At 55.2% G+C, this 13470-nt stretch overlaps 4 protein-coding genes across 4 annotated transcripts; 2 read left to right on the top strand and 2 right to left on the bottom strand.

Annotated features, from left to right (window-relative positions):
* Positions 1-388: 388 nt before the first annotated feature.
* Positions 389-877, bottom strand: LY79DRAFT_572581 (uncharacterized protein; the record flags this gene model as incomplete). The annotated part of the gene is made up of 3 exons (XM_060559375.1): positions 389-455; positions 477-624; positions 745-877. 3 exons carry the CDS (start codon positions 872-874, stop codon positions 389-391), a joined length of 345 nt encoding a protein of 114 aa, XP_060407370.1.
* Positions 878-4878: 4001 nt separating this feature from the next.
* On the top strand, positions 4879-5329 carry LY79DRAFT_105064 (uncharacterized protein). Its single transcript, XM_060550655.1, has 2 exons — positions 4879-4944; positions 4998-5329. Exon 2 carries the CDS (start codon positions 5015-5017, stop codon positions 5216-5218), a length of 204 nt encoding a protein of 67 aa, XP_060407369.1. The 5' UTR covers positions 4879-4944; positions 4998-5014; the 3' UTR covers positions 5219-5329.
* Positions 5330-8636: 3307 nt separating this feature from the next.
* LY79DRAFT_529292 (uncharacterized protein) lies at positions 8637-9118 on the bottom strand (the record flags this gene model as incomplete). Its single annotated transcript, XM_060556105.1, has 2 exons — positions 8637-8824; positions 8920-9118. Coding segments are annotated over 2 exons (387 nt in total), but the record flags the coding sequence as incomplete, so codon positions are not given.
* Positions 9119-11464: 2346 nt separating this feature from the next.
* Positions 11465-12777, top strand: LY79DRAFT_529297 (uncharacterized protein; the record flags this gene model as incomplete). The annotated part of the gene is made up of 3 exons (XM_060556106.1): positions 11465-12081; positions 12157-12553; positions 12607-12777. The coding sequence occupies 3 exons, from the start codon at positions 11465-11467 to the stop codon at positions 12775-12777; spliced, it is 1185 nt and encodes a 394-aa protein (XP_060407367.1).
* Positions 12778-13470: the final 693 nt, after the last annotated feature.

Raw genomic sequence — 13470 nt, 5'->3', positions numbered from 1 at the left:
AGGTGTAGCACCTTAGTCGGGGAGACCGCGCATGAGAAATCCGTCCACGAACACCTCTCACGTCTGCCTACATCGCCATCGCCCTCGTTTTTTAGTACTCGTCTCACCCAGCTTCTTGCTGCGTGCGCCCCTGGATTTTTTTCATTTTTTTAATTTTTTTTCTACGTTGCGCTCTGTACAACATACTGATGGATTTGCAAGCGTGCATCGAAGCCCTACAGAGCCTGGTCCGACCCGAGGACGAGCGCATACGCACCCTGTGGACGGACTTCAGACAAGCGTGGTTCGAAGAGAACCAAAGTGGACACCATCTGGCATTTTTCTTGTTCGCCCACGACAACGTTCCCGGTTCCATCGTCGAAGCCCACTGTTTTAAGCATTCCGATGCCTACACAAGCGTGGCCTCCCCTCCCGACAACGTCCAGTCGCGACTGCGCGGAACACTGAAATGCCGACTTCCGACATCGTTACCTTACCCTTGCACAACAAGAACCATCCCAAAAACACTTGCCAGGCCTTGAAATGTGGCAACGCCAATACAGGTAGTGTGGACGTTGCTAAAGAGACCAAGCGTGGCGTTGCCTCTTTGGTTACGTGCAGCGGAAATCAGAGTCATCACCAATACTTTGATCAGATATGCCGTAAAAGGTCGTGGGTTGCCCTTCCTCCTCCACCACTCCAATCCCCAATCTCTGCGGGAGACTTTCCTCGGGCGCCTTTGCTGATGATCAATAGTCGTTCCACCTGACACCTGGACGAACTCGAAGGCTTGTCTCCGAAACAAGCAGAAACCAGCCAAGGACGCAAGCGCTGCCCAGGGCACACGAGAGATCCCCGACGACCCAGGTCCCCAGGACCAACACAACGAAGACATCAGTCTTGTCCACAGCACCAAGACCGACCTTCACAAGATCGAGCCGGCCGAAGCTGAGCGCAAGCACGAAGGTCAAAGCGAGACTCCTCCCGACGACCTTGGTCAGCTTCCCGAAGAGCGCGCACGGCCACTCCAGAACGGTACTCGCCAGATTTGGGGTTGGCTGACAGCCCTGAGAGCCCTGCAGGGGGCCGACAGCCTTACGTACTCCCCCGACCAGGGCTTAACCCATCACTCTTCAGATTACTCAGCCTTGGAGCACAGCTCTCCGGTCATCACAACAGAGACGGACGCAAGATCGGCTTCGCTGTTTGCCGCAACTGCACGCGCGGCGGCATTGTCAAAGGGCAAAGAACCGACCAACGCTAACATACTTAGCTAAGGAAATAATACCTAACAGAGCTAGGACCAGATAAACCTGACAGTCAGGAAGGAAGGAAGACTCATGGGTGATGATGGCAGGCCACAAATCTAGGTCACAGGCCACTTGTGCAGGCCACAGTTGTGGCCTGCCAGTTGCGTTGACCCCATCACTCTTTGAAGACAGCTACGCACTCAAGCGATACGCCAGAGCCACACAAGGTGCCGCCAATTGCGACTGAGGACGAAAAAAGCTCGAGACCAACAGCACCAGAGAGGTAGAGGTCATGGCCAACTCAGACGTCCAATATGACGCCGCCGCTGCGCAACCAGACAAGCGACCACAACCACATGACGAAGAACTCGCCGCCGCAGCCGCCATCAGGCATGCTTGCAGGATAAGAGCGACTGCAGAGAGTCTGTTCGAAGGCCTGCGACAGTGACGAAGCACAAATGGCTCACCGACACCGTCGTGAATGCCATGTGACACCGTGTTTTGAATTCAAAAATGGGACTCGTAGACAGTCTTACGCTGGCCAAGCCTGGGAGTGAAAGACCAGAAAGGTGTCGGGAGCGTCTGGCGCCGGTTCTCCTTGGGCGGATAACGTCACGATGCCAGCGTGCGACAGCTCTCACTGGACATTGTTTGTTTACAATAGGCCCATGCACACGATTTCGGAACTGGTTTCGTTGGAACTGACGAGCAACATGGCGGAGGAGCAGATTATCTCAACTCTGTCTTGGCTCTACGGCGCAGCTTGGCATCCTAATGTCTAAGTAAAAAAGGTCGGCCCCCAGCTCCCCAATCCATTCTGATGTCAGCTCACCAAGTCTCGCACGTCAGGCGAACGCAGCTAGACAAGAGAATAGAAACAACTATGAGGTTTTTGTAATCGCGTCCGGCACGTCTCTGGCAAACACCGACTCTATCCCAAGCCGAATTAATGCCCCAGCATGGCGGCGCCATCTCCACAAGCCATCCTCACCTCTTCCGATGCCAGCATACCAGTCGACAATCCATCTGGCCACAAGCCTTTGCCGTTGTCAATACAAGGAGTTTCAAGCTACAAAAAAGGCGTCTGAGGAGTGCAAGTAGTGACAGAATGCGATTAAGGAAGAGATAGTACTAGGCGGTCAGGATAAAGGAGCTTTGTTGGGTTTACAACGGTGTTACATCTAGGCGGAAAGCGCGTCTAATGCGGCATGGCTTGTAGCGGTCCACAGATCACACTGTTTAGATCTACGTGGGTACATGTTGAAACATCGGTGATGCACCTCAGCTGGTCATGTCAATGATGGATCCGCCTTGGCCGATATCTGAACCGTCATTCACCTTTTCGGACGGGCGAATTGCAATCACAACAAACACAGAAACCCATGCATTCCACTGAACATCCCTTGTACTGGCTCTTGGCATTTGGGACCATTACGTAGTATATTTCTCGAATCCACATTGGTGTAGCTGGCGTACAAGCATGGAACCGAATGCGACTAGTGTTTGATGGTCTTGTCCTGGCGTGTTACATATGCTTCCAAGACCAATTGAAACCGTACTGACTCCCCTTCAGATTCTCCCGCAAGGTAGAGGGCAGACGGAGGCAGTGGGCATTTCGTGGTTGACCAAGACGAGATTTGGCACCTAACTGATATTAATGGCTAATCTAACGTGATGTCTAAGCTGTAAGCTGAAGTCAAGATACGCCATGCCATTGTGAATCTCGGCACGGCAGGCGGAGCGGACAGATGCCAGCAGCAACACTGACGGGCCAGAGAAGGCTCAAGGTTTCCGGAGCACAGAGCGATGGTATACCCAGTCTATACTAGCAGATCATGCAGACTTGAGGGCAAAACCCCTGGATAAGACTTTGCACGGTTTCCTGGTGCGAGGGGCTATTGCAGCGATGGATCTGTCCTTTGTCGGGATGGATGAATGCGGAAAGCATAGAACGTTTCAAGTTTTGGAAGAGGCAGTTGGCGAAAGGAAACAAAAGACCAAAAGGTGTACTTGTGTGGGCATGCCATGTTGTGTAAGAGCCAGGAGGGGGTAAAAAGCGCTTTGTTATCTCTGGGCTCGACGAGTCTTCAGCAATAAGCCTGGTCTACGAAGGGACGTGCCCGCCACGGATCGGCAACATCAGCCGACAACCGTCAGATCAGAAGCCAAAAGGGTGCACGTCTGTTGGTAGGTATGTGGATGTGTGTGTCGGAATCGAGCGACATCGAAGACGGGGCCGAGCAGGACGAAGGGCGCGTCGCGGGGAGGCTTTGTGACAGCGGCAATCGATGCCTTTTGGAGACTGTCTGTCGCTTCTCGGATTACGCTTGTGCTATGTCGACGAGGGCCAGCGAGCACACTTCGGGCACACTGTCAAGAGTTGTCAGTTAATTGGACTGGGGTGGGGCGGGTGGTGGTAGTTGGAGGAGAAGGTTGAGACGGTCTAAGTGGACGATGCGCCTCGTGCGTTGCCTGGTCCAAGATGGCAGCGAACCGTTGGAAGTTTGCACTTATTGGGTGCCTACTCCGGGCGCGTCAAGGTGGTAGCTAGCCGATGCAAAGGCGCTCGTCAGAGTTGGAGGAGAGCAGGACGAGATGTTGGGTGCGAGGTCGATCGATGGATTGAGCTGACGTCACGGTGGACGACTGGAGCTGGGAGCTTGGAGCTTGGAGCTCTAAGCCTAGCTCTTGTGGGAACATAGGCATGTACTCTGGGTACGTACCTTTTGGCACTGCGACCTGAGCTGGCTTTTGGGTTTTTCCGACCGGCCCTGTAACCTTGGGTAATTTTGGGGCACGGTGCACCCGCCGGCAGATGTCACCGGTTGACTGTGATTAGCGAGCCAGGGCCCCTAGTGTACCATCTTCCCATGATGGTACGGCTCTCTGATTGGCCGCCGCCCCTTCTAGTGAGAATCGCCCCTGGTGGGTTGATGCTGGCGACACCACCTGCCGATTCAAGCGCTAAAATCGGCAAGTTGGCCCCAGCAGCTCTACCTCGGGTGCTTCCATGCTGTGATTTCTCCCAGCATGCGCTGGAGGTGCGCTAAATTTACAGCGCATGCCCTCCGTGCTGCAGCTGCTCTTTCGGTCGGTCACGGTTCATCAATGCCTTCTCCAGCATTCAACAATCAGATAACCTTTGATGTATCTTCTATTAACAGCCTCCATTGTCATTATAACCACTCGCCGGACCCAATAATCTGCTCTGAATGTCTCCCCACGCGTCTCGCCCGAAGCCTCCTCATCTGGCTTCGCATCAGCAAAGTTGGCTGCCCACTACCAGCAGCGCATCGTCGCCTCGTCCAGCTGGGGCAGCATCCGGTGCATGAGTTTGTTGACTCACGAGCGGTCTAGATGTGACGGCACCGTCTCGCAAGCAATCAACAAGACTGCCTCACATAGACGGCAAGGAACTGCCATCAAAGGCAATCAGGCAGTTAACCACTTCAAATCATGGGCATCGAGAGCAGCACGCAGGCAAGAACGATGCCCAGTGACGGCCCTCCAAGCGAATCATGATGACATGATCCGTCACGACAGGATGCTATCGAACCGGTCCTAATGCTCACTGCTTGGCGCAGCCAGCGAACACAGATCTACATGCCGTCGCAGTTGTCCTGCCCTCTGTCCCTCAGCCACTGACCATCGTACATCGAATTGCTCTTTGTCTAGCGGCCGTCATCTATCAACGTGTATTTCAAACACAGCCCAGGTACCGTTTCCCGCAACAGACACTGGGCAGACTTGGCTGACGAACTAGCGAAGCCCAGGAAGTCTGTTGCATGCCCGTCGCCTTCTACGGAGCACCAGCCAAGAAGCGGAGCGCCAAAGTCTGGTGTCTTGAGGTGCGAGCTACCCTCCTCTTCGAGCTGTACAAGCTGAGCGTCTTTCCGCCCGACGTCGCCGACCCAGTCTTCAACGCCAAATCCCTGCCGTACCCGCGACCACTGTCACAAAGGTCCGTTTGCCGAGCCGCATCCCTTTGACGATGTCGTGGCGCCACAGTCCCTCAACAAGTTGCCGGTCCCGACGTATGTCTTCTTCCTGCCCTCTCCTGCCCCCCGTGTTCTCTGGCCTTGCTCTCCTCCCGCTCTATTATCCAAGTAATTTCCGTACTCGAAACTATCGCCATGTCTCAGTCAGGACTCACATCTCGCCTGGGCTCGCTGCCTTCTGACGATGACCATCCCGAACAAGCCCCTCCTTCTTATCCAAGCGAGAAGACATTAACGACGGCAGAACCAAGAGGATTGCTTCCATATCGAAGGCCTTCGCCAGCAGCGCGCTTCGCAGTCTGAACATCCTCGGCACCTGTGATCCTCAACGTCTGCCGCCTCCAGGCCTGCGACAACCCCAGCTGCATGACATCTCTCCCTCGCCGGATCCCGTCTTCCAATGCCCGCGACCACGTCAAGGAACAGGAACATGGCAGGATCAGTCGTTCCAGTTCTCTACTCAGAAAACACCTCCCCCCCAGCCCCCCAGATCAAGCGTGAGGGGCTGTCGAAGAGGTGATCTACGGCAACAACTTCTCACACAAGTATGTCACGTATCAAGTGCAAAAGCGTACCAGAGTTCTCGTTTACTGACATCGTATGGCTTTTTAGCCCATCGTCAAACAATATGCGCGCTTCTGGCATCAAGGCCATCATCACCTTCAGGAAGCTTTCTAGACGCTTCGAGGCTCAACATCACCGTTCCTCCCAGGCTTCCCATTCGCCCCGTCTCATCGCATACTGCTTAATCCAGTGCAGGCGCCTGACCTCCAGCTCGTGCTATACCGCATATTGCATGGAGTCTGTTTGTCCTGCAGCAGCTCGTCCATCCTCTTGGAGATGTTCAGCACCGACTTGAAGTTGGACTTGGCAATGCTGCCGACGTTACCTGCGGCCTGATAGGCTTTTATTCGTCGAGGATGGAGTCGTACAGCCGGCAGGGCGAGATGACTGGCTGATTCGACGTCCACCGGAGGTCCTGTGGACATAGATGCATCAGCAAATCCCGACATTGGGTGGGAACGAACACAAGCAGCATTCAGGGGTAAAGCGCCACCTCTACCTACCTTGGTCGCCTCTGTGCATATCGAGGCCGTTTCACGGGTGCCGCTCGCGGTGATCATAGCTGTCGAGAACGACTTTCCGCTTGCACTCCATTTGTCGGCCCCCTGCCCGCGTCGTACCTCAATCAACCTCCTCGTCTTTGCTCACGGCCACGTAAATGAGCTGAAACGGACTCACAGTTTGTCCATCTCCTCGAATTGCCTCCTTCTCTCTGCCGGCACCAGCCATCATGTGCCCATCCATCACCAAGTCCCGCACCTGCGACCAGCTCATCGTCCTCCGGAGTAAGTCAGAGGCCCCGCGCATCACCTTTGGCGCAATGTACCAACGCATCATTTGCAACCGCCTGTCGCCAAGCAAGCGCCGCTGTAAGGAACATTGTGTCGCCCTGTGGCCAATCAGAGACCCATACCATCCTGGGAAGATGGTACTCACCATCAGGCGCCGGTCACACCTGGCCAGCCTCTTCAACCTCAAGAGACAGACACAATGTACCTCGTTCGTCCTGATGGCTCACCTGGGGCCCCACGTTCGATATGGTCGCCTCACCGCTCCGCACTTCTTCGTCAGATCCTTGCTCGCGCCGACGCTGGCTCAAGGCTCCTGGGCCGCCTAAGCAGACGGCCTGCCACATCCGGTCTGGTCTAGCAAAGCCAGCGCCATCAGCCGGGCTCTGCGACAACCTAGTGCAGCGCAGGATCGAGGCGGAAGGTGAAGGTCAGAATGAAGAGCTAGACATAAAGACCACCTCCACGCCATGTCGCCGCCACCCTCCGCCATGCTTTCTCTCTGTCATCCTCGCCCCCGACGATTCCGCCCCTGTGGCTGACCGCCCAGTTGCGCGCCACCGAGACGTTCCTCATCCTCATCCGCCACCACCACCACGCATCGTTGTCTAGACCGAAGCCGACCTTGCTGCAGGCGACTGGCTGTTGTTCGAGTTGTCCACCTCCATCAATCGCCGCGCCGGAACGAAGACGAACGCGCGCCCGAGAGCTCCGAGATGCGGCAGCAGCGTCGTGACCCGTGAGAATCTGTGCAGATGCTCATTGGTCTCGAGAAGGAGCCCGACGCCCCGTGGATCAGACGGCTCGTCGTGGACGCCAGCTCGCTGCTCGATAGTAAGGACAGCAACAACGACATGCCGTGCGGGCTCGTGGGATCACCCTGGCTTCACTTTCTCGGCAGCAGCGAAGAGCGGCTCGTCGTGGATGCCCCAGAGAGGGAGGTTATGTTGGATTTTCAGAATGTGGTTGGACTCGCTCTGATGTCACTCCGTCTGGAGGACGAAGATTAGAGCCCTTGGTGGTCAGTTCGTGGATGGTGGTCATGAATGGTGGTCATGTAGGCTCGCAGTTATCCCTACACATGCTTTCCCTCTAAAGTCTTCTCTTTTTCGTTTAATATACCCCAAAAACTTGTCAAGCTCCTCTATTGATGATTGACCTCTACGCTCTTGTCTGTAGTTCACCGCTGCCTCCTCCTTCTCCCCCTCTGCCTCTGGTAACCAGCACCTCTGCGCTGCGGGATGTGGCGAGCCAACCTCATTGTAAGGACGGACGGCGGCAGCGCTGATATGCGCAAGAGTTAACGGAGCAGAAAAGCCGATAGAAAGATTGTGCCGCGGGGCTGCCACGCTCGATAATTTCAGGTGCAATGCTGCACTCCTCTCCTATTCCTATGTGGCTCGTCATGAGGGAACAACAATTTCGTCGAATGCCTGCAGGCCGGAGAAGACAAAGCATGGTCAGCCATCAAGCCGGAGAACGAGGTCTAGCCGGCATTTACCAGGGTTCTGGAGACGGCAGCCACTTGAACCTCTGATGTGCTGTAGTTCTGGCTCACAGAGACTGACTTGCTGAAGGCATGAGCGGGTTCCCAAGCGTGGAAGCGCTGGAGCTGGCGCGAACGAATGACCCATTTGTCCTCATCGGTCGGGGCTGCCATGATGACTTGTTGGACTTGGTGTTGGGATGTTGGCTCGAGGTTTTCGGCTGTGATGTCATGGCCGGCCGGGACGGAGACCCTTCCCATGCAGATGGTCCATAGGTGGCGCGAAAGGCTGCGCTGTCCTTAATGAAGGTCAAAGGAACTTCCAAGTCAGTCCACAGAAAGCGGGCGAACCATTGAGAACAGGTGACGGTCATGGCTTTTAGAAGGTCAATGAATGCAGGGCCGGGGGCATTCTTTCATGCTCAGACGACGCGGTATGAAGGTAATCAAATTTGCATTGTCCAGTTTACCTCTGATCACCTGTACTGTGTATCTTGTCTAGGCCCTTTCTTGATCTGCAGCCACGCCATCCGTCGCCCGCCAGCATGCATAACCAACGATCACTGACATATCATATGCCCCCTTTGCGGCCAACGGTCTCTGCCTCTTGGCTCGCCAGCTCCCAGTCGCGACCACAAAGGGTCTTCAGTGTAGCCACGCGGTCAGACGGCTGCATTAGCGGTCGCAGAAACATGTAGTTGCGGTGCGCCCGCACATCCGGTCTGGCCGTCAGAAAATCCAATACCGTCAGAAACGAACCTCTCTTTCGGCCCCCTCCTCTCCATCATCCCAGAAGCGGGTACGTTGCTGTCCGGTGGTCACATCATGACCAGCACCACCACCGATACCAAGACCGAGACCGCTGGCACTGATATCTCTGAAACTCTGCATCCATTTTCTCGTATATTTGGTCCAGGCAAGCAGCAAGCTTCCCTCGGCGGTTCCATCAGGCAAAGATGAACAAGGATTTTCGGCGCCGACAAACTCGTAGGAAGTGCGGACGTCAAAGGACACGATGCTTGCCTGTATTTGGTGGTGGAGAGCGCAGATGTATGCGTCGGTATCTACTTGGGGTCAGCGTCATCCTACATGGATACATAGAAGACATGACGTTGGCAAAGGTAGGGTCAGAGGGGATGAAGGGAACTGGGAATACAACTGACCCAACTGTTTGGGAGTGGGGATCACCACGGCCTTGACCAGTGGTGGTTGACGCAAACTGAAGAGTTGGCTCAAGTAGAAGGCAGCAGCAAGCGCGAGGGCCAACATAACCGACGCGACGACGGTGCATAGATTGATTCAGAAACGAGGTTTCGTGGACATGATTGTCCATCGAACGACGCGAGGAAATGCCAGGAACGCCTTGGTTGAGATGAGGTAACGGAAGCGACAGTGAGATGAAGACTTGCGGTGATGCCGGCATCTTCATGTTCTCCCGCGTGGCGGCAATTAGACCCGGCTTCGCCTTCGGATGATGTCGCTCGATTCCTTTGATGACGACAAAAGGCGATTTCGCACATCTTGCGAAACATGTATGGAAGTCGATGCTTGAAGAACCCGCGTATGGTTTCTGATTTTGCCGATACCCCAAATTGGGGCTAGCGGGCATGCGCGACGGCGAGGGCGAGAGGAATGTCGGCAGCGTAGCACGGGAGAGTCGCGCGTCTGCAGAGGTCTCTCGCGCGAGAATCCGCTGCCACATATCGGTCGCGACGCAGCGCTCATGGAGCGAGATGCATGACCGTGTGGTCGGGACATGTTCGTTCCGCCCGGGCCGGGATGGAGGACTTGGTGCAGGCCATGACAAGCGACGTTGCTGACGCGGCCGGACCTGAGGACCTGGAAACTGGCAGGCATTGCAGTCAGGCTGCTTTGTGGTATAGATGATGTGTACAGTATTTATTGACGTGGAGACGCGGTTGGACTTGAAGCTGGGGAAGTTGGTAGTTTGCTCGATTGAAGATCATCGCGGATCGGATCAGGGGTCGCATTTCGGCATGAGATGGAGGCGGGTTATGCCTGATGGTTTTTTGTTAGCTGTTGGCTTGGTATCAAGGCAATCAGAATGAAAAGTCAGAAGAAAATACCTGGCATCATTGGGCATGTCATGGTTGGCGAGTGCACGCGAGAGAGATGGAGAGTGGCTGCGTCTGAGGAAGTGCACCGAGATGGGGATGGAGCAAGAATAAAAGAAACGCGTCGTTCCATGATGGCAGCGTTGGCATTGAGGACATGGCTATTGAGTCGCAGCAGGCAGAAAAGGGTAGCAAGATGGACAAGATGTGACGGACTTGTCGATTAATTGGCCATGTTGATGCAGCGATGGATTGACGATGATGGTGATGTCTGCGGCAGGGTTGGCCAAGTTGCGGGGGAGAACGGGGACAGACAGGGAATCCTTAGCGTACTTGGGTATGGCAGTGATTGCACCAGCTGTCACTTAACAGGTCCACTGCGCTGCGGCCAATCAGAGAGCTGTACCGTCCTCAGAAGATGGTACCCACCCTCACGCGCTAATCATATTGGGTGAACAGGCACCGGGCACACCCACCAGCATACTGTCTGTCTGTCTGCGCCTTGATTGCAAGACCTCGAGCCCTTCCGAGAGCGACATTCAAGGATGGACATAGCATGGCGACAGAAACATGTTCAAGAGGCAATGCAAGAATGGGGTTGCTGGCGACTGTGATTGACGTGTGAGGGCTCATGTCTCCCCAGGTTCTCGATGGGCATGCCCCAAGTGATGGCGGTCCCAACACAGCTGGCCTGCTAAAGAAAGTGCAAGCTTTATTCCACTGCCTGTGCACAGTCTCCTGCTCAAAGTCTGCCGATCCTGGTACATAGTGATACCACCTCAACCCACTGGGGTACAATGACCCACTTATTCCAGACGCTGACATAAGCATAGACCCCGCCAGCCGATCACAGCTGAAAAGCAGTGAGTGTGCTTGTGAACGTTGGCGCACAGGAGTGGAGAATTGTGCATGGGTGCCACAGCATATACCACCAATGGGCATGCTGGTCATCCCGTCACCCCGCGCAACCAAAGGAGTGATCAGACAAGCTGATAGCGTCCCCCCCTTGTTAACCTGAGAGTGCCGTTTGCACAGGTAGTCTGTGCAGAGTCTAGCAGACAGTGATTTCTTCAACAATTCAACCTCCATCACGACCACGACCACCACCACCGCCATCCATCACCATGCCTTGCAGGACATGCTTCAGAAGACAATGACTGACGAAATTTCTCACGAACACCGTCGAATCATCGAGTGGATTGACTGCATCACCGACAGTCCACCCGAGCCTATTATCTCGACCGACAACAAATCTTCATCGGCCGCGCCTGCCGGCAACAAGCTCAAGCGTTGGTGGCCTTGGTCGCCCTCGTCTTCCATTGAGATGTCATCGCCAAGAAAGCGACAACGAGAGTCGCAGTCATCACCCCTCGCCTCTTCTGCACAGAGCCATGCGACCGACAACGCGGACACCCCACGCGTGAGCAAGAGCCAACGTCCCAACCTGCTCGCCCGAACACCCTCCCAGGCCAGCAGGGCCAGCAAGGCCAGCAAGGCCAGCAGCGCCTCGCGCGTCTCCCCTACGAAACAAATCGCCAGCCGCCAGAATAAGCCCTGGCCCGTCCTCGTCCAACAATACGACCCCGATGAGACCGACATTCCCGCCTCCCTGCGACGTGTATGGACGGCTTTGTCTTCGTTTGCTCTCGGGAAAGGTGTCATCTCCAGGTCCAAGAAGGACGAAATCTCGAAAGCCAAAGAGACTTCAGCGCGGTTCGAATCGATAGACGGAGACTGGTTCTTTGACGACAACTCCACGAGGGACCAGCTGGGGCCTTCGCCGACCGTCGCACAAGTCATGAAGATCCTCGACTTCGCCAAGACATGCGCAAACGAGAAGCACGACGAGGATTCATGGAATCAGTGCCTGCACAACCAGATCCTCCAGCTTGCCGTGCCCCAGATGGGCGCAAAGCAGGATAACGTCTTTTTTCTGCCTTGGTATGTCAAACCCACATGTGGATGCCTCTTGCAATACTGCTCGTATGCCCCCAGCTAACCATCCATCCCTCTTAGTGCGACGGCTAAGATCCTCGACACATACATCGATTCTCGCGGCCCCGCCCGAAAGGTCGACTTCTGCTTCGTGGTTGAGCCTGGCCCGCAGACGGCTGAGGCCATCACCGCGATCCAGCACGAGGATGACCTATTCAGCATGTCTATCAACCATACCGATTATCACCCATTTCGCCGTCGCCCCATCGTCTTGAGCATCGAAACCAAGGTGGAGGGCGCGGGGATCAACGACGCCCAGGCTCAGCTTTTGATCTGGCTTGAAGCCCAGTGGCGCCTGCTGCGCCGGCTAGCGAGCCGCGCCGACCCTCCCCGCCCTCTGCCCGATTTCCTCCCCGCCATCATCATTGAAGGTCACAAGTGGTACTTCGTGGCTTGTCCGAAAGATGAGGAAAAAACGGTAGCTTCTCCTCGCTTCTTCCCGGTTTAGATGTGATGAACTGACAATGCCAGGTTCTGTGGTCGGAGCTTTTTCTGGGCTCCACGCAGCACGCCATCGGCGTCTACTCCATTGTTTGCTGTCTGCAATACCTCTCGCGCTGGATCACAGACGATTATTGGCCGGCTTTTCAACGCATCTTTTCTGCTCCAACACCTCCTGCGACACCTGATTCGACAGGTTGAAGGAATGATCAAGCCTTTGGAGTATATTCACGCTGCCGGTGGCGGCCTACTGTCTTGCATGCGTCAAGCGAGGGTGGGCCATGCTAAATGACGTGCACGCTGGGATTGTTATCCCCCCTCGGAAGAGTGCCCGGCGCTGCATACGAATCCGGTGAATACGGTGAATACGTCATTGGGCAGCCGGCCTCAGCTGCTGGGACGTATAGCCCATGGTCCAGCTGCAGCCACAGGACGTGTTCGTCGATGCATCTTTTGCCAAATACCTGCGACCCCATCTCAAGACGATGCTACTCTTGCCACTAGGGGCATCATTCTTACCGGCTCCATCTCAACAATAGTCCCAAACAAAGACGCGTCACGAAGCTGTGAGTGGTCCTTGGTGGCATTGATGCTGGGAAAAAAGACCGAGTTCCCTGTGACTTGCAAGTTAATAAGGAAAAGAGACTCTTGACAGAAAACGAGGATTGACACCGCGGAAACCGCGTTCAAATCTGCAAAACGGTTGATCACATTAAGGCCGGCCAGCGAACTAGATGCCATCGCTTTGGGGACGCTGGAACTGTAACTGTGACAGACAGGGGGGGCCTTCTTATTCCCCCTGAGACCGACCTGCCCCACATATCCATGGTTGCCTCCCGTCCACCGTTGGGCCTTTCTCCTGTGTGATGCGTCGTTCCTTCCTTTCTCCCTCTC

The sequence above is a fragment of the Colletotrichum navitas genome, assembly GCF_030913465.1.
Source record: "Colletotrichum navitas strain CBS 125086 chromosome Unknown LY79scaffold_155, whole genome shotgun sequence".
NCBI classification, from domain to species: domain Eukaryota; kingdom Fungi; phylum Ascomycota; class Sordariomycetes; order Glomerellales; family Glomerellaceae; genus Colletotrichum; species Colletotrichum navitas.
The sequence above is the reverse complement of the archived record's forward strand: the minus strand, read 5'-3'. Positions and strand labels throughout refer to the sequence as shown.